Source organism: Cydia pomonella, chromosome 11 (assembly GCF_033807575.1).
Source record: "Cydia pomonella isolate Wapato2018A chromosome 11, ilCydPomo1, whole genome shotgun sequence".
In the NCBI taxonomy this organism is placed as follows: Eukaryota; Metazoa; Arthropoda; class Insecta; order Lepidoptera; family Tortricidae; genus Cydia; species Cydia pomonella.
This window is the reverse complement of record NC_084713.1, coordinates 16,305,255-16,327,839: the sequence shown is the minus strand read 5'-3', so window position 1 is coordinate 16,327,839 and position 22,585 is coordinate 16,305,255. Positions and strand designations below refer to the sequence as shown.

Sequence of the window (22,585 nt, the reverse complement as noted above, 5' to 3'; positions counted from 1 at the left end):
GAAGGGGCAATCCAGCCTGCTGGTCACCACGCGTAGGAGGCTGTTGGAGTTGGCGCACACGCGTCGCATCAGGGATGCCGTACGTTTACGCATAATGGCGTGAAAGCCATCTGTCCTGAATACCGTGAACATACCTGAAGCACTTCAGTAGCGCGGCAGCCTCATCAGCATTCTAAATGCTAAAGACAAAATTTTCATATATACCTAAATAAATGTTTTATGTGATACTGTGTGATATGTAATCTAAAAGTTGAAATCTAAATATCTACTTTCAAGGCCTCTTAAACTCTAAAGGATTTTGAGATAAAATTAAGCTAGTGTTAAAACTTGTAGGTATCGCTGATTGCCAGTACCAGGACACGTCGATTAGATCTTCAAGTATTGATTTGGCTTCAAATTAACTAGCTTGTTTGTGAACACGTGACAGGAAGTCTGAATGGACTGGAGTTAGCACAAACAAGACGCGTTGTGCATACAATGCGTGCAATGAAGATAGATCCACCAAGCTTGGCAGGGATTTTGATAACCCAGCCTGTGCAAGTGTTAAGTAAACGTCAGAATTTGCACTGTCATAGTCTTGCACTGTCTGGGCTGTCAAAATTGCTGCCAACTTATCTTGGTCTGACTCTATTCCGATTTGGAAAATATGATCGATTTGAAAGCGTATATTGAGTTCCGCAGCAAGAACCGTGGATGCAACCGGTATAATACACATAAAAAAGGTGAAAGGAAGAAAGTGGAGAACTGGGTGCAAAATAAACAACAATTTTGATAACTAGTAAGTTTGATTGTAATTGCAAAATTTTCTGTTGAAAATCGTCGACAATTTAATTTACTCTAAAGGCCAATTCGAACGTACACTGAATATTAGAATGATATTTCAATGACATCATCCAAATATCATTCTGATATTCAGATTGATATCAAATACATTATGACGACTAAAGGCTTCATTTCAAATTGTCAAATGTTTGAACATTTTTAATTTCACTATTAGTTGTATGATAAAATATATGTAACTACTTCAACAATTAACAATTTTATTAAAATAAGACTATGCCATCACTTTGGTAACTTTCTAACATTTGAAACTATACAAATAAAATGTATCTTTGCGATAATTTTGAAAAGATATGCAAATGAAATGAATAAAAAACTTCTAACTAAACTTCAAAAATACATTTATTATTTCGTTAGTGTAGCACTAAACCAATTTTATTTGGTGTCATGCTAGGACACCGCCAGTTATACAGATAATACTGCAAGTTACCATTACCTAAGCGAAATTTCAGTGGTTCCAAGAACTCCTTATTATCCATCAGGTCCAAGGCGTAGAAGATATCAAACCCTGAGTTTTTTGCAGTTACCAACGCATCATGCATTAAATCTACCCACGGGGTTTTGGTTGACACATTATAAAATGCGTAAGCGGCTTTTATTTTATCGTATACGGGGTGTTGAGCTACCATAGTAAATGGCAATGTGTAATAGCTTACAAAGTCTGTGATAGATCCATTTGTTGCTTCCACAACAAAGCTGTCAATAATATCTGGCTGCGGCGTAAACCAATGTTTAAAGTCATCCTCATTAAAGACAGGAGTCAAATCAAACTTACATAAATAGTGTTTTAACAATGTAAACGCTTTTTCACAATCTTGTGGCTCTAGTTTTCGAAAACCTGATATCTTAGGCAAATCTGGGAGTTTATAAAGTGTCAGAGTTTTTTTCATGGTCATGTTTCTTGGCAGTTGAGTAAATTTAACATCAATCAGTTTTTTAGGGTTGAGGGTTCTAAGCCAATAACTGCATGTACCAATTGGTTTAGGTAACACGATACCAGCCGTGTAAACAGCTAGGTATATCTGACTTAATTTAACTCTTCTATACATCTCTCTCATCAGAAATGGGGCTAACCTTTTTGAACGAAGTTTTTTGTGTACACAAAAGAAGTTCATTTCAACAGCAGTTTGAACTTGATCATAAATCCTTAATCGGACAGGCACAGATGAAATGAATGCCACTAATCTTCCAGACTTGAACTTCCGCATGCCTAAGAGTAGATCTTGTCTAAAACCAGGGGGATGGAGTACCCACTTCAGAAAATCCATTTGGTAGTTAAAGCGAAACATACAGTCATTATCTTCCACATAATTTCCATTTAGCAGCGCGTACAATTCCTTTAAGACCAAAGGCTCGTTTAAATTTAAAGTATCCCATTTAAGTTCATTAGGTAAGCTAATTTCTGCTAAATCTGAAGGTTCCACATTAAGCAATTCGGGTGACACGATAGGTTCATTAGAAATAACTCTTTCATCAATTTTAGGTACTGGCTGAGTACACCAAAACTGATATGGCTTGTGCAAAGCTTCTTCAATTGTCTTAGCTGGTTTCTGTTCTAGATTGATGTCATCCATTGGCACGTTTAAATCTTCAATGGATATGTTTGGATGAGCATCACCAAAACTGGACTCTCCAACTATGCCGTCGGCGGCAGAACTTGATCCGCAGTGGTTACAATCGTCAGTACTACGCTTTTTCTTTTTCTTCTGTTTAAGTTTGATTTTGTTTGACTGGGATGCACTTTTATCATTTATTTTGCAGAATAATTTTGTAATTATTAAAAGATGATTAATGAAATCCATGTTAAGGAACGTTATTTATTAAAGCAAGTTATAGTGTGCCATGACATTGACAATGGTATTACGTTGGTTCACGGAGGTGCATTAGTAAAGTTATATTAAACTGCACATAGATTTAATATGAAACCTTTTGGGATAAGAGTGACGTTCTCGGCGGAGTAAGTTTAAACATAGTTAAGCAGTAGCAAGGCCTGTCGACTTCCTTAGAAAGACGTGACGCTTCATAATTGCGCATGTGTGGTCTGACATTCTGGAAATAGATACCAGTTATTAATATAAAAATATTTTGCTACAGCAACATTGCTCCTATCTGACTTTGTCTATTCAACTTTGGGAACAAATAAAATCATTATTATCAAATATTTTGATTTATGTCACACTACCATATGTAAATTATTATTATTTTATATAAATTATTACCCATTTCAGTTTGTCTTTGTCTATGTTCATAAAATCTATGGAGGTCAGAGGCACATATACCCTCCATAAAGCCTTGCACTTGGGTCTGGCCGGTTAGAACATAGACAAAAGTCTGCAATGTCAATGCTGTCATAGTCATTGACGCAAAACTATTTTCATTTTCAAAACTATCTGTTTTCATATAAAATGATTAAATAACGATTTATGTTCTTGAAATAGATTTATTGATTAATTTTTAAACTTAAAAATCAACCGCACAGTATCTCCGCTCAGACTCGGTTAAAGTTTAATCCATTGTACTAAACTAAGAAACAACAATTAATTCAAGGTAAGAAATATTTTAATCTATAAATAAAATAAGTGTACTATTGCCAAATTCAAATACATAAATTTAATCTTACCACCCTCTGAAGTCCCACGGACGCCCTATCGCATCCAAAATTTAACATTGTTTTAGCTGGAAATTTAGAACTCTGGTAGCTATTAGCAAGGTTAGTAATTAGGGACATAGGTTATAGTATTGTTTAAAATGTGACTGTTTTGTTTTAGAGGGTGAACGTGAGAAAATAATCCTTGGCCGTCATATCATTTCCTTGGAAAGGCTCAAAATCAAAAGGCACGGATCCGCCACATAATTCCGACTAGTTGTAGTTTCCCGGTGACCATCAACAAGACCGCTGCACTGAGCTGTGGAGCAGAAAGTGTCCGACAATCGGATAGATGTAATAACAACTTTGTCTGTCATATATTCATGATATATGTGATATGATTAAAATTTACACTAATTGCAATTGTGGAGTAAAATCAGATGTGCCAAAGATCATGTTTTAGATATATAAAAAGCTATATTAAATGCAATAAATAGTATATGTATATATATAAAATTGTTTTTATCATGAAGATTTTAATGACTTCTATTTATTGTTATGAAGGTAATCTGGGAATTAAAACATGTGCTAAAAATAGGCGACCTAAACATAAATAACGCCTTAAAAAAATCAAAAGATAATCACACGCACAGGATAGGTTAACTATTTGGTACCCACATCAATAATGAACCGAAATTACCGACCTGTGGTCTCATTGAATAAAATTCATATAGGTATGTAGATATCATATGGAAGTGTCACAGTTAGTTCAACAAGCCCCGTCCGATACATAAATTTGTATAGAAAATGACTTTTTTCCTGCCTATTGTATGTTTTTCGAACGAATTAAGCTCTTTTGATCCTAATATATAGGAATAAAAATATTTATAACTTGATAATAAACTGTATTGTTACCTTTTATATTTAAAAAACTTCAAAATATAGATATCATTATCTCTTAGGACAAAAGATGCCTGTGATTTTGATTAATATGTGGCACAATATTTTTTTTTTTGGTAAATACTAATTTGAAAACCTCACCCTAACAAAAACAAAAATGAAAAAATACAAAAAGAAATTCCGTCGGCGGGATTCGAACCCAGAACCACTAGCTAGAACTGGATCACTACCTACCAAAACCCGCCAGGCTAAACCGGTTGTCAGTTTTAGTACTGAGATACAAAGAGAGCGCCACTAGTATAAACGAACTTTTGAAAGGGACATTTTTTTGTATGGAGTTAGCGTTCTTCTCCTAGTGAGTATTATATTCTTTGAGCAGTAGCATCTCATATTTCTTCCCCACCGCCTGTCACTGCTAAAATACGCCTCTCAGAAAGGTACCTACCTTACACAAACCACCGCCAACCACTTCGTTAGTTCGTTTGCTTATTTATTTATTAACGCTTGAATACGCTAGAGTGAAGAGAGAGAGGCAAATATACAAAATTTAGAATTTTAATGTTTGCTTAGAGTCTGTCTAAATTTACTTTGCACTAACATGAAAAGAATAATGTGCGGATTTGTCATAATAAACGCCATGGTTCCATATACATTTTGTATTAATGATGACATTACCACACTTTGGTTTGACTCTAGCTCCCCTGCGCCTTCTAGAGTACATCCTACTGTCACACCTAATTTTGCAGTGACAACGTGAAGAAGTCTTTATTAACGTCATATTTTGCCGTTATACGTGTCATATATGAGTACTACAAAGTTCTAAAATCGCTGATATTAAATATGCTACTCGTTATTACTTGTCAGGACACCAGAAAATATATGACAGTTTTAGGAATATAACATGTACTTTTGATGCTTCCATCCGCTAAATGGCTGTCTTACTTAGCGGAATTAATTGGGTCGTACGGAAAAAAAGAGCGGATATACTAATAAATGTTTTCAGGTTTCATAATATGTTTCTCAAAATTGTAGCAAAATAACAATATTGGGTGAGCTCGGTGGACTTGGATTTCAAATGAATCATGAAACAAAAGTGATCTGGTTTAGAGAAGCACAATTTAGACTAAAAAAAAAAACATGTGGTTTAATAAACCTTACTATCGGTAGCAGGAAGACAAACCATGTAAAAATCTTTAAAGAAAACTAGAGTTTTTATTTATTTCGAGAATCATAAACTATAATTCCAAACATACTCGTACGTTGTAAGAATAGTGTCGGTTTTCGATAAGGCCGATTTAAAATTACCTTATTGACAGCAACAATTTATCCTGAACAGACCTTTTGTCAAAAAAAAAAAACATGTATTATTAAACATAACACCCAAACTTATTTATTAATGATAAGCCATAATGGAAGACGAGGAAACTCGCCTCGGTTCTTTCTGCCCGAGCAAAGCCGGCACACCGTAGGAGGCAAAACGTCTAGACTCTGCCTAAGGCCTTATAAGACTTGAACAAAGATATTCATTATTATCAGTCTCCGAATAGGGTAGACGTAATCTCGTCCAGTTCAACCCCAGTAAGACACAGGTCTACGCGTCTTCCGCAAAAAAACCCATTTGTCACGGCGCCAAAGTTCAGGCATTCCCCTTACCATCGCTAAAAGTATCGGGATACTTGGTGTCGACATTACAAACGAGGTCCAGTTTTGAAGTCATCTGGAACGTAAGGCCAAACTGGCCTCCAAGAAGCTTGGGGTGCTTAACAGAGCTAAACAGTACTTCACACCGGGTCACCGTCGTTTGTTATATAAAGCGCAGGTTCGACCTCATATGGAGTACTGCTCTCATCTCTGGTCTGGCGCTCCGCAATACCAGCTCCTTCCTCTTGACTCCATCTAACGGCGGGCAGTTCGTATTGTCGACGATCCCGAACATACTGACGGCTTAGAACTTCTTAGTATTCGGAGAGACGTTGGCTCTCTTTGCATGTTCTACCGTCTGTACAATGGGGAATGCTCCGAAGAACTTTTTGAATTGGTGCCATCGTGACGTTTTTATTATCACACCTCCCGCCAAAGGAGCAAAGTTCATCCTCACTTCTTAGATACATGGAACACCAAGAATAAGCGGGCATCTCGCTCGTTTCTTCCTAGAACGTGTGGAATGTGGAATGACTTGCCTCCTGAGGTATTTCCTTGCGCTACGACATGGGATTCTTCAAGAAGCGGGTATTTAAAGTTCTCAAGGGTCGGCAACGCTGAAGTGGCTGCCTATGGTGTTGCTTTTATCCATGGGCGACGATGACCGCTTCCCATCAGGCGGCTCGTCTGCTCGTTTGCTGACTATGCTAATATAAAAAAAAATCAAATACTTCATTAAATGTAACAATTGGTTTCGAAAGACAACAAGTGGGCATATCTATTCTCTGTCTCTAGGGTTTTTATACTACGTCTGTGGCAAGCAAGCATACGTCCCGCCTGAGGGTAAGCAGTCTCCGTAGCCTATGGACGCCTGCAACTCCAGAGGACCCCAACACTCCGCATCCTCGTTGAGCTTAAACCTTATTTAACCTTTATTGCACAAAAGAATGCTTATGCTTGTTTGCCACCGACGTAGTATAAAAAAAAAAAACCTTACAGTACAAAAGGCGGACTTAATGCCAAAATGCTTCATGTATTTAAATGCAAGTAAACAAACAATTTGTATATTTTCGGGTACTTCTAACATTTATTGGTTAACCAATCAAATACAAAACCACCTGAATCTCTCACTGAACGACCTGCCTTTAACCTACATTATTTGATCATGTCATATCAATCAATATCAATATCAATCAATATCAATATCATTTATTTGCAAGAATACTTAATTATAGTTACAGGATGTTCTTGTAGAATATTGTACAGTATTCTATCGTAATTAAACGATGCGCAAATTTTATTGTACAATAATTTTTAGTCCAACACAATGTGTTAGACTGAAAATAACTATACTATTAAATTTAATTAAATTGCATGCAATAACAATTACAATAAATAGATTAGACTATAAACATACAATATATCAATACAGAACATAACATTACATTAGTTGATTATCATTCTATAACACTGGTTCATTATCATTACATTACATAAGATTTATATTGGATTATTAATAATAATGTTAATTATTTGCATGATTGTGCTCAATAAACTCCTTGACACTATAGAAACAGTGTTCTAATAGAAAGCTTGTCATTTTCTTCCTAAATTGGGTTTTTTCTAGACATCTTAAATTAACAGGCACACTGTTGTATAGTAGGATACACATATTATAGGCGTTATTTTTGTATATAGCCTTGTAGCATCTTGGCTGATATATTAGATTTTGATATTGAGATCTCTGAGTTCCTGAGAAGAACTCAGATCTCATTTTAAATATATCTGGGCGATCCTTTACAAATAGACACGCTTTTAAAATATACATGCATGGTAATGGCAGTATCTTTAATGTTTTAAAAAGTGGTCGGCAGCTATCTGTCACCCATGCTCCCATTATTGCACGGATGCACTTATTTTGTAACAGGAGGGCTCTTTCGGCATCTACAGAGTTACCCCAAAGTAGCAATCCATAATTAAGCACCGAGGACACATAACCATGATAGGCTGTCATCGACGCCGCAGCATTAATTGTGCGTCTCAGATTCCTCAACGCAAATACGAATCGATCTAATCTGCTGCAGACATAATCAACATGCTCCTTCCAATTAAGATGCTGGTCAATATATAATCCCAAAAACTTAATACTTTCACAACTTGATATAGAAAAATTATTATAATTAACATTTAATTGCAATGGCTTACTATTATATGAATGAAATTGAATAAAAAATGTCTTTGCCATATTTATATTTAAATTATTATGCAATGTCCACTTATTTATGCAAGCCAAGGCATCATTAATATTATTTTCATATGATAGAATATTTTCTCCCTTTACAAGTATTGTAGTGTCATCCGCGAATAATATGCACTTATGGGTAATAGCAGAGGGAAGGTCGTTTATATATACCAAGAATAAAAGGGGACCCAAATTGCTCCCTTGAGGTACTCCAGTCTTAATTTCTCGAAAATCTGATCTATATTTAACCTTCACAAAAGTATTCTTGATTTTTTCAATCTTTACCATTTCAGTACACTGTTTCCTATTAGACAAATAACTTTTTACCCATTGAAGTGCTACTCCTCTAATCCCATAACATTCAAGTTTCGCGAGAAGTTTACCATGATCAACAAAATCAAAAGCTTTGCTTAGGTCTAAAAATAAGGAGACTATAGGTGATTTACTATTCAAACACTCTGACACATGCTTCACAAACTCGAAACATGCCATTTCTGTAGAATGACCTTTTCTGAATCCGTACTGCTCCGGTTGCAGCAAATTGTTCCTCTCTAAAAACCCTGTTAACCTCTCACACATAGCTTTTTCCATTATTTTAGAGATTACAGGAACGATTGTAATTGGCCTATAATTGTTGGGATCACTACGGTCGCCTTTCTTAAATAAGGGCTTGACAACAGATAACTTCAATTGTTCCGGAAAGTTAGCTTGACAAAAAGATAAATTAATAATATGAGCTATAGGTTCACATATCCAATTAGCAATGAGTTTGAGTATTGTTGAGGTAATGTCGTCATAACCACAGGCCTTACTATTATTTAGAGACATTATAATTTTAAAGACTTCATTTGCATCCACTGGTTTTAAGAATATTGTGGAAGGATGATTACTTATGTTTTCTGTAGCATTTTTCAGATTGCTATTTGTACTAGATTCTGATGAGGTAATGTCGATAAAATAATTATTGAATAAATTACAAATGTCTTGAGGATCCTTAAATGTCTTATTATTAAAATTCACACAATCAATTTCACTATTATTATTAGCATTTGACGAATTGGCAGATATCACATCCCACGTAGCTTTACATTTATTTTTGTGTTTTGATATGTAATTCATATTATTAATCTTTTGCGATTTGTTAATACATTTTCTTAATATATTGTCATATTTTTTTAGATTAATATTATTGCACAATTTATTTGTTTTTACTAATTTGTATCTAAGATATAATTTACGTTTAGTTTGACATGATTTACGTATACCTTTTGTCAACCACTTAACTTTTTTGTTACGGTTGTACATATTTTCATCTACCCTCAACTGGTTTAAGGAGCCATTTGAGGGTAGATTTTGTTTACTTTTATTTAAATACCTAAAGATACAGAGTATAGTAACAAGCAAGACCAGCGGTGGCAGCATGGTTACATTTTTATCGTCTGCCACTATGCCTGTCACTTTCTCAATTGCATACATGTTAGAACGTGACGAATGCAACCGTGCTACCCCGCGCATTTTGTAATATTTTCGGTTCCTACTTATCATTTGTTTAGCAAAATTAGTCTTATCACTAACTGCCGTTTTTGTTACGCCGGATAGAAAGTTGCGACAGGACCAAATTAAGATATAAGTTGCCAGTTAAATTGTAGCTTAAGTATTACCTCGAAATGACCTTTACCATAGCTTGATCTGTTGCTGTATATTTTAAGCTTAGAGGCTGTGGGCATGTAATGCCATCTTATAGCAGTTTATAACTCACAATGAGTTATAAATTAAAAGTAGATATTGTCATATATGAAAGAAAAATGACTAAGACCTATAGAGGCCTTGGAGCACTGGTGCTGGGATCGAACCAGTTATCTTTGATGCCATAACCATTATACCAATCAAATAACGGCGGTAGCGGTCGAAATAATAATCAAAGTTTAAATTGCATCACGCGGGCATATACCCTTTCCGGGGCTAGCTCTTTAGTCGATGGTATGTAATTTGTAAAAGCTGCAGTTTTTCTGTATAAACCCATAAAGCAATATATTAAATCCAGTTCTTACAATAACATGTTGTTGGCAGTACTTTGCCACTGCAGTGCCTCAGGGATATTTGCCAGGTAACGCTCCGGTACCTTGTATGCCATCAAATGCAAGCGGATTGCATTTATGTAGAGCCGGGCGTGTAGTGTCATGTCTTGCAGGAACTGCAGACAAAGTGAATTGTTCCATTTGTCTGCTTGTTTTCTTTGTGGTGCAATAAAGAAAAATTTACTTACTTACTTACCTCTTTCACGTGTAAAGACTGTTTTAAATGATAATCTTTAAAATAATTTTTACTCTAAAGAGACATCAGCTATTTTGGAAAATGTACTTCCAAAGTGCAACTTGACGGTAAAGCTGTAATGGCTATGTTCGTGTCGTGGAACTCGCCAGTGCGTTTAATGATGCCAGTTGTTGGCGGCAAATAGTACAGGGAGGGAGGGAAAATATCGAGATTTCTATCGACTAAAAACAATGAATAATTGTTTTAAATGATTCCACGTTTAAGAAGACGTTTGCAATACATCGTTTAGGTTAGTAACTAATTTGTTACGGAAGAATTAAACGTAGTACGAAATCACATCAACTGTACCCATACATTTTAACCTAATTTGCTCAATCGTATTGAGCAGTTTACATTAAAATATATGTTTCTTTAATATACCAACATAATACAAACGTACGCTTTGTTAATTAGCAGAGTTATATACTTGTTGGTGTGTATAATGCTCCATTGAGGCTTTATGGCATTTTTAATAGTATTTTATCAGCTGAAATTCATACACTTCTGGACAAGAGTCGACACTATTTTTCAGCATGTCACCTAGTGCGCTAGATATCAAAATGATGTCAGCGAATTCAAGCACATTTTGGTCCACGTTATCGAAGGGTGGTCCAGGTCCACGTATTATGAACACAGATTTTATTTTTCGAAAAATTATCATCGATATATAATTGTTGGTGACATCCCCTATCCGAATACAGCATTGCTTAATAACAGTTGCTCTGAACATTGCACACCGCAATCCAAAAGGTACTAGGACATCGACTTTATCGATTATTGTTATTAACATCGTTTTATGCCAGTTGTAGTTTTATCTAGATCCTTTCTTATGATATAGTCAGCACGGTTGCATTTTATCACCTGTCACCATGCCTGTCACGTTCTAACCAGTATAGTGACATTACAGGCAACCATGCTGCTACCGCTCTTGTAGTTTTACTCAAAAAGACTTAGTTGTTGTTCTAAAAAAGACGCAACTTTGGGGTAGCCTTAATCCTAATAATATTTAAATAAGTACTAGAAAGCAAGCTAGAGTAGGTATCGTAATAAAACTTATATGTGTTTCCCTGAAGGCAACTCTCTGGAGCTATAAGATTATTTAGTTTTAATCCAATTTTAGTTCGGTCGAGTAGACGCCTTTAAGACACTGACAATAAGGTCGTGTAATTAGTTATTTGTTTTATAAGGGGACAAAGTTTTTGTTTAACCGCTCGTGCTAATATTGATATCCAAGCAAGCGAAAGATTCCAAAAGCGAAAGGTCGGAGGGTTCCAAAAGTACAAAGGTAAAACAAATTTTGCCACCGAGTGAAACCCAAAATATTTATTTCATCACACCAACGCGTGGAAAATAGTAATTGTAAAACATGAAACGAGATCAAACCAAATCAAATCCAAATGTACGTTATTAAATATTTGGCATTCAAAATTATCAATTAAAAGTCAATTCTGTCAGCCAAGCTAAGGTACCTACCTACTCAAAATTTGAATCACATTACTTTTTTGTCTCTCTTGTAGATAAAATGCAACTTTCTCATCAGTTTTTGAACAATCAAGAGAGCCTTTCCGAGCTGGTGCCGTGAAAAATATTTTTGGAATTTACAGACCGATTCGAACTTTAAGATAAGTCAAAAATTTCCTAAAGATACGATATGGATTGGATATGTCAGTATCAAAAGTGACGTTTTTGTTTAAAGAAACATCACTTTTGACAGCGTCGAGCAAGCTTCGGAAGGTAGCTCGGTTGTTTGACCGGTATTCCAGAATTTCCGCTATGCGAGTTAGAGTCTCGTTCAAGGCATTCCTTTTCTCTCAAGACGAAAGTGGACGACGGCTCGAAACCACCTATACATACAAACGTAGTCCCCATTTTCCTTCTCATTATCATTATATAAAATATTTTATGCAATTTGATATATATTAAACATAGCTATGATAGCTAAAATCGTTAAAAATCGAAAACACCTAACCAAGGGATCGTTAGGTTTTTTAGATTTTTAACGACTTTTAAAACGTCACTTTTGACACTGACATATCCAATCCATATAGTTTCTTTAGCAAATTTTAATATTCTTAGTTTGAATCAGGGGCCTACCGCGAAAACCGTAATTCGCAAATCGCGGGGATCTTTCTCTTTTACTCTCAGTAAAACGAAATTAGAGTGACAGGGAAAAATGCCCGCAATTGATGAACCTGGATTTTCGCGGTTAAAGCCCAGACCGGTTGTCTTGTAAAGATGTTTGTGATCTCGACCGCACTAAACGTCAGAAAGTCAGACAGTGCCGATGACCGCTACATCCACAATGTGTTCTAGGCCGTATGTCTGATTCGAAAAATATCACACGAATGTGGAATGTTTAATAACAAGCTTTTATTTGACATTATTATTGAATTCACGGTACTTTTTCTATGAAATTTCCATTTCAGGAGTAAAGCGTTTCCACTAACTAAATTTTCAATCACTTTGATTTTGAAGACGATACCTAAAGCATAAACCTATAAACGTAGTATTTCATTGTGTCAATAATATAAAAAGTAATGGGGAATGGAAAATATTTAGAAGTGAAAAACATCTTCTTTTTGTATGGACGAGTTGGAGAAAGAAAACCACGTGGTTTTCATTCCTCTAAAAACGTATTTAATACGCTGTTTTCTTGAAGGTTTGAAGGTAGTATTTTAAGAGTTTATTTGTATAAGCTAGGAGCCATCGGTAGGTAATATCTAATTAGGTTTTTACAGCGTGGGCGAAGAAAAGCAATTACTCTGTAGTAAAAGAACGAATCGTTCTGCGCCCTTTCGTAGTTCTGAGATTTAAGGTTATACGGCTCTATTTTTAGATCTACTTACATATGACTCGGTCATCTAAATCGGTTCAGCAGTTTTACCGAAAAAAGGTAACATACAGATACAATATAATATAATACAAAATATTCTTCATTGCTCACTAATATGAAAAATAACATGACATACTCCAAAAATTATCGTAGCCGTACCGTTCTTATCGCTAAACGGCAATCTCTTTCAGACAACCTTAAGGTAGTGGAGACAAGGCAAAAAAAAAACAAGTGATGTGAGTAGATGATGCAGTGAGTGATAGAAGTTGAGAAATAATAATGCAAAATTATACACATACAACAACAAATAGTATAAACTACATACTCTATAAGACATATATAACACATTTCCGAATATATAAAATTACCACAATGCGTCGAACAATAAAATAACATTATGGGAGTGACAAAGTGCACACAGCCTTTACAAAATCACTTCAATGCGAATGGAGATACTCGTACCTACAGACGAAGTATTCCACACCTTAATAGAAACTATAATGACAACGTTAACACCATCTATTTTACAATATTTAGGGATTTAATATTTTTGAGCCTTAATATTGCATTAGCATTAAGTTCATTAATATTTTACATATCATTGTGGTTTCATTGGGTGGCTATCTTAGGTGGTTGGTATTGGTTGGTTGGTTGGTCGTATTGGTTTTTATATTTATGGATGAATTGCATGTTTGTGCCCAAACTTCTATGAATTATGGATTATCCACTTTCAATTAAATACATTATGGGAATAAATGTAATAAACTCGCTAGCAGTTTAGACTCTCCCATAGACACTGGAATAATCTGCATGTAATTAATTATTAGGCAGAATTTTAACCATTATTAATATTTATTTTGTGATTATATGTAACGCTAAAATGTACCTTTTTATTTGTATAGGATTTAAATTTAATTTTAATATTTTTTTTTTTTAAATTTACGTTATTTTAATCATTTTATTGTAATATGGATCATTTGTTATCTGTAATAAAGAATTGAATTGATTTGAATTAAACGTAACATGTAGTAAGAAAAATGAAAAAACTTAAATAAATATATAAAAACAGTATCTCTAAATAACATTCAGTGAAATTTAATGTACCTAACATTCTTATGGTTGCTAAACTAGCTTGGTAAAATCCATATTATTAGGGACGTTAATTTTGATGTAAAGCGTTGAATAGGACTTTGAATAGAGTTATTAGAATGGAACATGGCCCTTTCAACAGGAACCCGTACCTATTAGAATTGATTATCAAGCGCATGGTTTCACACGAACCAAGGTAAATGAGATCTAAGGTTGCGCATATTTATTATGGATCGGGATGTCACGTTATATAAGCTGGAATACAATCGGAGCTTAATGGTTTTGGAATTGAGTAGTGGCTCATTTGTGAGCGGAGCGTAATACTTTGTTAACCATTGTCCAAAGAGGGTCCTATTCGGTTAGCTTTTGGAATGCAGATGAGTCGAACTTTGAATCAAACTGGTGTTAAACCATGACCTCGAATTTTCTAACAATCATGATATTAATCATGAAATCATCCCGATGAATCATCTTCTTCTTCCTCGCTTTTTCGCGGCATTTTGGCACCTGGGGTCCGCTTGACAACTAATCCCAAGATTTAGCGTAGGCACTAGTTTTTACGAAAGCGACTACCTTCCAACCCAGAGGGTAAACTAGGCCTTGTTGGGATTAGTCAGGTTTCCTCACGATGTTTTCCTTCACCGAAAAAGCGACTGGTAAATATCAAATGATTTTGAACCCGCAACCTCCGGATTGCAAGTCGCACGCTCTTACTATCTGCCAACTGGAATCGTTATGGAAACCCATACGAGAAATACTAGAACTAGTATTATACTAGTTCACTAACTATGAAATCGTATGGGTTTCCATAACGGTTCCAGTTGGCCCCAAAAATTGGCTCCCCTGAGCGTTCGACTCAAATACAATGGGTAAGCGATAGAATAAAAGTACCTTTGCGTCATTGAAATGTCATGATGATGAGCTATTTTGGTACATTATTGTGTCGAATTGTACCGTTAAAACTAAAAATAAAGGTTTTATCAAAAACGTTCCAGAAAACGGACGCATTTTCTGTTGTTTTAACATGCCTATAATGCTTAGAACGCACTGCGATTAATTTCTTGCGTTTTCAGTCTACGAGTAATATCTTGCGATTTCAATCTTGTAAGTGCGTGCGCTTATGAAGAATGCTGTATGTTACACTTTTTGCGGTTCTGAAACCGCATGAAATTAATCGCGGTACATCCTAAACCTAAGGGACTAGAAAGCGTATAATGATTGTATTAACAGGAAATGATTTTAATCTGAAATAAGTAGTTATGGATATGATCTGTTATAGATATAATCTGCTATTACATCTGCTAATCAGTATACGCCTCTAGCAAGAGATTAGAAGAAAAGACGCATTACGTATACTCAAAAATTTTTGGCCATCTCATTTACTTACCTAGGTACTATTTATACCTGTCGACCCGAATGTATAAGATAATACTTAAGTATTTCTTAAGGATTGTATGATGCTCATTACAACGTATGACACTTTGTTTTCATATTGCCCACATTGTGATTTTAAATCTCTTTGATAAAAATTGTGTGTGTAAAAATGCACTAGACTAGCCAGGATGTAGGTTAATTGGTTTGGCCGCCACTAAACGTAAGTGCATCTCTCATCGAGTTAACGAACTTTTTAATTCATCTTCCATTGGATATGTGTGAAGTGCCTGGTAGGGAAATTGAAAAATTAAAAGCGGCGAAGTGCGAGTCGGACTCTAATTTATGACGTATTAAAAAAAAAAACTACTTACCAGATCTCGTTCAAACCAATTTTTGGTGGGAGTTTGCATGGTTATGTACATCATATATTTTTTTTAGTTTTATAATTCTCTTATCTTAGAAGTTACACGGGGGGGGGGGGGGGGGCACACATTTTATCACTTTGGAAGTGTCTCTCGCGCAAACTATTCAGTTTAGAAAAAAATGATATTAGAAACCTCAATATGGTTCAAATTAAAGTTTTCGGGTTGTATTGTTGAATAATACATTTTAAATTTAGAATTCTCATTTCCATACTCTTTATAACTGTGTGTGGAAATTCGCCGCAGCTCTCTAAATGGCGGGACCTTCTTATACGTATAGTTGCTAGCAGAGGAAAGTAACCGCATCTGCATAGAACTTACCGCATTAATACGCTGGCTTAGCAGAGATGATCTTTCTCATCTTAGCGTTTGTAGCGGTTGCACCCTCAGCTACTGCTTTTTAGTATTAAATTTTCATTTAGAATTCCAGAAAAACGGCAGGAAGCCAAAAAGTAGTTCTTAAGTAAATGGAAAGTAGTTATTTGTAGCACTAGGCGTATTTGACCAACTAATATACACTATAACAACGTTGTACTGCTACGTGCTAACTATTTATTTAGGTTATTTATTTAGTCACCTGCAATTATTTACGGGCTCAATTTATTGGTCATAATGAGTAACTTTTACTTTGAGACGAATCCCGAAATCGCGAAAAAAGTTTTGGTAGTTTCATACATTTTGGCTGACCCTGACTGTTTCTAAGGGAGAATAATTTTTTTTCGCGATTTCTGGTTTGTTTCCGTAGTAAACGTTGCTCAGTATAACCTATATATTCAGTCCGTAAATTATTGCAACATCCTGTAATTACTTTTAAAACAAAAATAAAAACATTTAATAATAGTTGTTGTAAGGAAAATATTAATTCTAAAAACATCAAACAAAATAAAATTCAATCCAAACGAACGTACATTAAATATGTATGATTCAAAATCGTTATTTCAATATCAATTCTACCAGCCATCTCAACATTTGCATCGAATTACTTTGCCACTCTTGTGGTTAATATTAAAATGCAACTTTCTCATCATGTTTTGAACAATCAAGAGAGCCTTTACGAGTAGCTCGTAACAGCAGCTGGTTTGGTGAAAAATATTTTTTTTTGTTTTCTAAGTTGTATAAAGGGTTATTTTGCTCGCCGCACGTTGTGTCAAAAAATAATATTGTTTTCCAAATCACATAACATGGCTTTTTCTAGAAACCAACCATAACAACACAATTATAAACAACATTATCATAATGATTTATTAATCCTATACACAAAGTAACTACAGTTCAAACATATTTTGCCTATATTTCAAGGATTCAATTTCCGTCTTGTCAAAAAAATGTTATGAGGGAAGACTGCATAGTATAGAGTAAAACAAATGAAGCAGGTAAGATTTGCTTATAATAAATTCATTATTCAGGTACCGCGGCCCAGTCTATTTATCACTTTCGGATAAATGAGCATTCGGGCGTTGGCGTCGCTTCCCCTACGAAGTTAGTACAGGAGCGAGTTTGTCATTCTCAAGCGGATTTTTTTATGTACCTTGATAACTCAAAAAGCCTGTTGTAATGGTGGTATATCTTTAAAGTGTTTATAACTCTACAACACTTTTTAGACATGAATTAATAAAAGTAAAACTTAATATTGGTGGGCATGGTCGTTTTTAAGAACATGTCAGGGTAATCGATGAATTAATTTTATCTTTTGATAATATTCACAATGACTTATAAATCTATTATTTGTACCTATTTTATTTAGTCAAACCAAACTTACGAGCTGATTTTCCCTAAAAGTGTTGTACCTACTTAAGAGGGAAGAATAGCTTTGCGATCCCAACGAAATAACTGTACTTTTTCTATGAAATTCCATTTTGGTAGAAAACGGTTTACATTAACTAAATCTTAACAAATCACTTAGATTTTAAAATCGATCACTTCAGAATAATATATTCCAATAATATATTATAAGTTTCGTTTTAAAAAAAACCTATAAACATAGTTTTTTTATTGTGGTAATAGGGAGAATGGGAAATATTTAGAAGTGGAAAAACATTTTCTCTTTTTGTATGGATGAGTGGTATTCTTCCCTCTTAATAATGTACTGGCATTTTTCAAAAGTTAACTCACCTACAAACTTGTATTAGATTAGATATTGTATAGTTTTATCTAATTTTAGAATCTCAGAGATTCTAAATTAAATAAAACAAACATCATATTATTCCTTTTTTTATGTAATAGGCCGTAAACGAGCAGACGAGCCGCCTGATGGGAAGCAGTCATCGCCGCCCATGGACATAAGCAACATCGGAGGAGCCATTTATGCGTTGCCAACCTTTGAGAACCCTAAATACCTGCTTCTTGAAGAACCCCATGTCATAGCGCAAGGGGAACACCTCAGAAGGTAGCTCATTCCACAACTTGCACGTTCTGGGCAAAAACGAGCAAGATGCCCGCTTGTTCTTGGTTTGCCACGTGTCGAGAAAGTGAGGATGAATTTTGTTTCTTTGGCGGGAGGTGCGGTGATAAAAACGCGACGGTGGCACCAATTCAAAAAGTTCTTCAGAACATTCCCCATTGTACAGACGGTAGAACAGGCACAGAGAGCCAACGTCTCTCCGAAAACTGAGAGGTTCCAAACCGACTGTGAGATCGGGGTCACCAACAATACGAACTGGACGACGTTGTACCTCTTCCGATTATTAGCATTCATTCTATTTCTTACACTTTTGACTACATTTGGTTCAATTCAGTAGTTAGTGCGAAATGAGTCAAATTTCCCATTCACTCCCACTGAAATTGGCGGCGCGGCGTTATGGGCGGCGGTAATTTGATCGGCCAATTTTAGCCTAATTGGCGGCCGGCGAGAGAAATACAATCATAGCCGCAGGGGAGCAAAAGTAGTAACGAGCTCTAGTAATGCGTAGCCACTGTAGCATCTATTTTCATGTAAAATGTTGTCAAGACGAAACGATAAGGCTCGCACTCAAAAAGTTATCAGATCTCTTGTAGAGCCAAGCTTCTAACTCTACAAGCCCTAATTTCACAAGTTCTATACTTTAGTCAAAATATGTGGCGTTTCGTTACTACAAGAAGTATTGTACAATAAAAAATAAGTTTTTGGCAAAAATTTAATTATTGGTACAAGCTTTTATCGCTCACTGTACTTTTTTTCCACAGGCAACTAATACTCATCGAGACAATTCTAAAAACCCCAAACACAATTAGGTTGCGTTGTTTTATTACAGAGTTCATATCAGCTTGATGGTACCATAATATTGCATTGTCACACGATTTACATATGTATTGTTATTTTCAGCTTAATCGGAAACCGGGAAGTGGGTCAAATTTAACTTTCAAGATTCCAGGACATACAAAGCAAGTAACAAAAATACATACACGTGAAGTTAAATAAAAGTTTGTAAAAAGCTTGTAATAATAATGAATAGGGAATACATTTTTCACCTTACGTCAATGTGACTATAGCGAAACGGCAAAGTCATATAATTTGATTTAGCCATTGTATTTCTGTACATGAAACAACTCCCGTGCTACAGAAGTGTGATGTGTAGCTGCACGCTATCAGTCAGCTAGCGTGATACCACTAGATGATACAAACACGGCCAGGCTCAATCGATAAGTCGTTAGCGGCTACGACTCCAAATACCAATATTCGGTTAAGTACCTATTGTCGATGGACGACGATAACGTCAATTTCGATCAATTCTAAAGGCCTAAAATTTGTATGCTTCTGAAAAAATGACTTTAAGAAAACAAGCAAAATCCTGTAGCGATAACGCTGGTACAGTCTGATTTCGAATGTAATCTATCGATACTGAAATAAGTGTATAAACGTTGAAGTTCAGAAACAATGAGTGAACAACTACATACTAGATGACACAATGTAGGAGAAAGGCCCTCAGCTATCTAATTAATATTATGTTAGGAAACAGAGAAGCACCAGTAAGGAAATGGTCCTGGAGAGAGATATGAATAGTCTTCTGGATCATTGCTTACCGCTGTAATGGGCCGTGCGTTAAGTACGGAATTAAGCTGTTCATAGGTGAGGAGACTTTTACCTACGACACGTTTAAGGTGGTGGTTCGCACTCTTGACTCCGCTTTCCTATATACCGCCAAATACCGGACTATAGCTAGGAATAAAATGAAATTGTATGCCCGTTTGAGCTACGAATGAGGTCACAGTTTGTTTATGGGTTTGAGAAGCATGCAGGCGATACAACTCAGCTAATTGATTCCTTGCACCCTTGAATGTAGATGCATTATCACAAAAGACCTCGCTGGGCATGTTACGACGCGCTATGAAGCGTTTGAAGCAAGCGAGAAAGCACTCGGTCGTTAAATCACTACAGACTAGAGCTCAAGATGAAACATATGAACAGAGCTATGTACCCCTCTCCAATGACTATATTCTCGAACTATTTTTGACTCCTTCACTGTTTTTTTTAATATTACTTTATGTCATATTTTATATTTCCTATTTCAATCAAGTGCGAGTAGTTCGAAAAAATCGGACAGCTAAAATAGAAGATGTTGATGTCAACTTTAGCCAGTATTTCTCCAGGAAAAAGGTTTCGTCGGGAATCTTCGGGTTTTATCGGGGACAGGTTTGAAATTGTCGATCATGTTATTTATGCAAATTATTATAGTAAATGTATCATGGCATTAAAATAGTGTTTTTTGATGTGCGTTAGATAATATATATATATATAGTAAAATAAACATATGAATTTTAAAGGACATTAGCCCGTATAACCAACGTGCTAATCGTTCACGGTAGTGTAGCCTAGTCGTCTCTCTATCACTCTTCCAAATTAGTGCGACATAGACAGTGACGTGACAGTTTCGTTTACTACGGAGCGTTACCGATTGGCATGTTGGCTACGCGGGCTATTGGTAAAAGTTAACAAAAACTCGACAGATTGCGCATTAGGTACATTACAAGTTATAAATTGTTTTAAATTAATTTTAAAACATATTTAAAACGGGGTTTCGGTACATCACGAATTTATATTGTTACCTTTATTTCCAACGTTTCAACGCAGGGTTTCGCCAGAATAAATTCACGGTAGACCTGGGTTTAAATATGTTTTAGAATGTGTTCAAAACGGGAAAGTTTTGAATCCCAAATCAATTTTATTTAAAATGTGTAGGTACTTTATTGTTTAGTAATTTATCTCTGTAGCCCGAAGCAATGAGTTGAAACCTTATAAACGTGAAAGTGTATCAAAATTTTCCATATTTGTTATTAAAATTACGATAGAATTTGATTTCATCAGGGATTTGACTTATTTAATTTTATAAATTTCATCAAAATTGTAATTTGTTTTATAAATATTACTTCTCTAAAGATTTAGACAAACACAATTGTTATACCAAATAACAACTTTCAGATGAAGTCGCAAATATTTTATTCGTAAATTATATTTATATCATAGAATGTCTACCTCCAATGAATAAGTACTGTAGAATGATTTCACGTCGTTGGCACATAAAAGTGTAAGCATGGCGGCTATACTTCGCACAAAATCAAGCAAAATGTTTAAATGTGTTTACTAAGCTATATCCCAAGTCACACACTACATTTCTATCACCTCAATTTTCCCGTATTTCACAGGCGAGTACACCCGCGGGCAAACGCAAGCGGCCGACACAACGAGGTCACGTAAGTCATATCTGAACCAGTCAACTGTACGCCATCACCGAGTCTATCTCTGAGACGGATATTATGTACAGCGGTGTATATAGTGTGGGTGTATTGAGATTTATTGGAAAGAGCGTGGGTGGGTTAGGTATATAGCCGGTGCCAGAGTTTAAATATGACGTGTAGGTTAATTGTGATACCAGTAGCAGTAGTTTCATATTTTTATAAATTTACCCCAGGGGCCAAAATCGAGCCTTATTAGTCACTCGAACCCGCCGTCAAAATGCCGTTTCCATACAATCGAACTTACGCTCTCATTAAATAAATAAATACTATGAACATTATCACATAAATTGACTAAGTCCCACAGTAAACTCAATAAAAAAATAACATGCTTAAATTACATGAAACTTGGCATTAACATTTACGTGGTATTAGTTTTCGTTGCTAAATATTGTTATCTAAAGAAATTAGAGTGAGTAGAATTTCTGTGTGTAAAATTTCTACTCGTTCTTATTTATTTATGCCTATTACAATGGGGAATTTTATGCAAAACTCTGAGTTGGGGGCGCCACTAGCACAAACTGTAAACAAACCGCCTTGATGTATCAATGTCATATTGTTTAAGGTACAGTATATTATAAGTTATGGTTTACGGTTTGTGCTAAGTGCTGCCTCTGGCGGCAGAATATTGCAGT

General features: G+C 35.4%; 1 protein-coding gene across 1 annotated transcript; it reads right to left on the bottom strand.

Moving 5' to 3' along the window:
• Window positions 1-766: 766 nt before the first annotated feature.
• Window positions 767-2,814, bottom strand: LOC133522997 (glycylpeptide N-tetradecanoyltransferase-like). Its single transcript, XM_061858491.1, has one exon. The coding sequence runs from the start codon at window positions 2,640-2,642 to the stop codon at window positions 1,194-1,196; it is 1,449 nt and encodes a 482-aa protein (XP_061714475.1). The 5' UTR covers window positions 2,643-2,814; the 3' UTR covers window positions 767-1,193.
• Window positions 2,815-22,585: the final 19,771 nt, after the last annotated feature.

What these genes read in the sequence shown, in the direction of transcription:
- LOC133522997 (XM_061858491.1), bottom strand. Translation starts at nt 2,642, where the DNA reads ATGGATTTCATTAATCATCTTTTAATAATTACAAAATTATTCTGCAAA.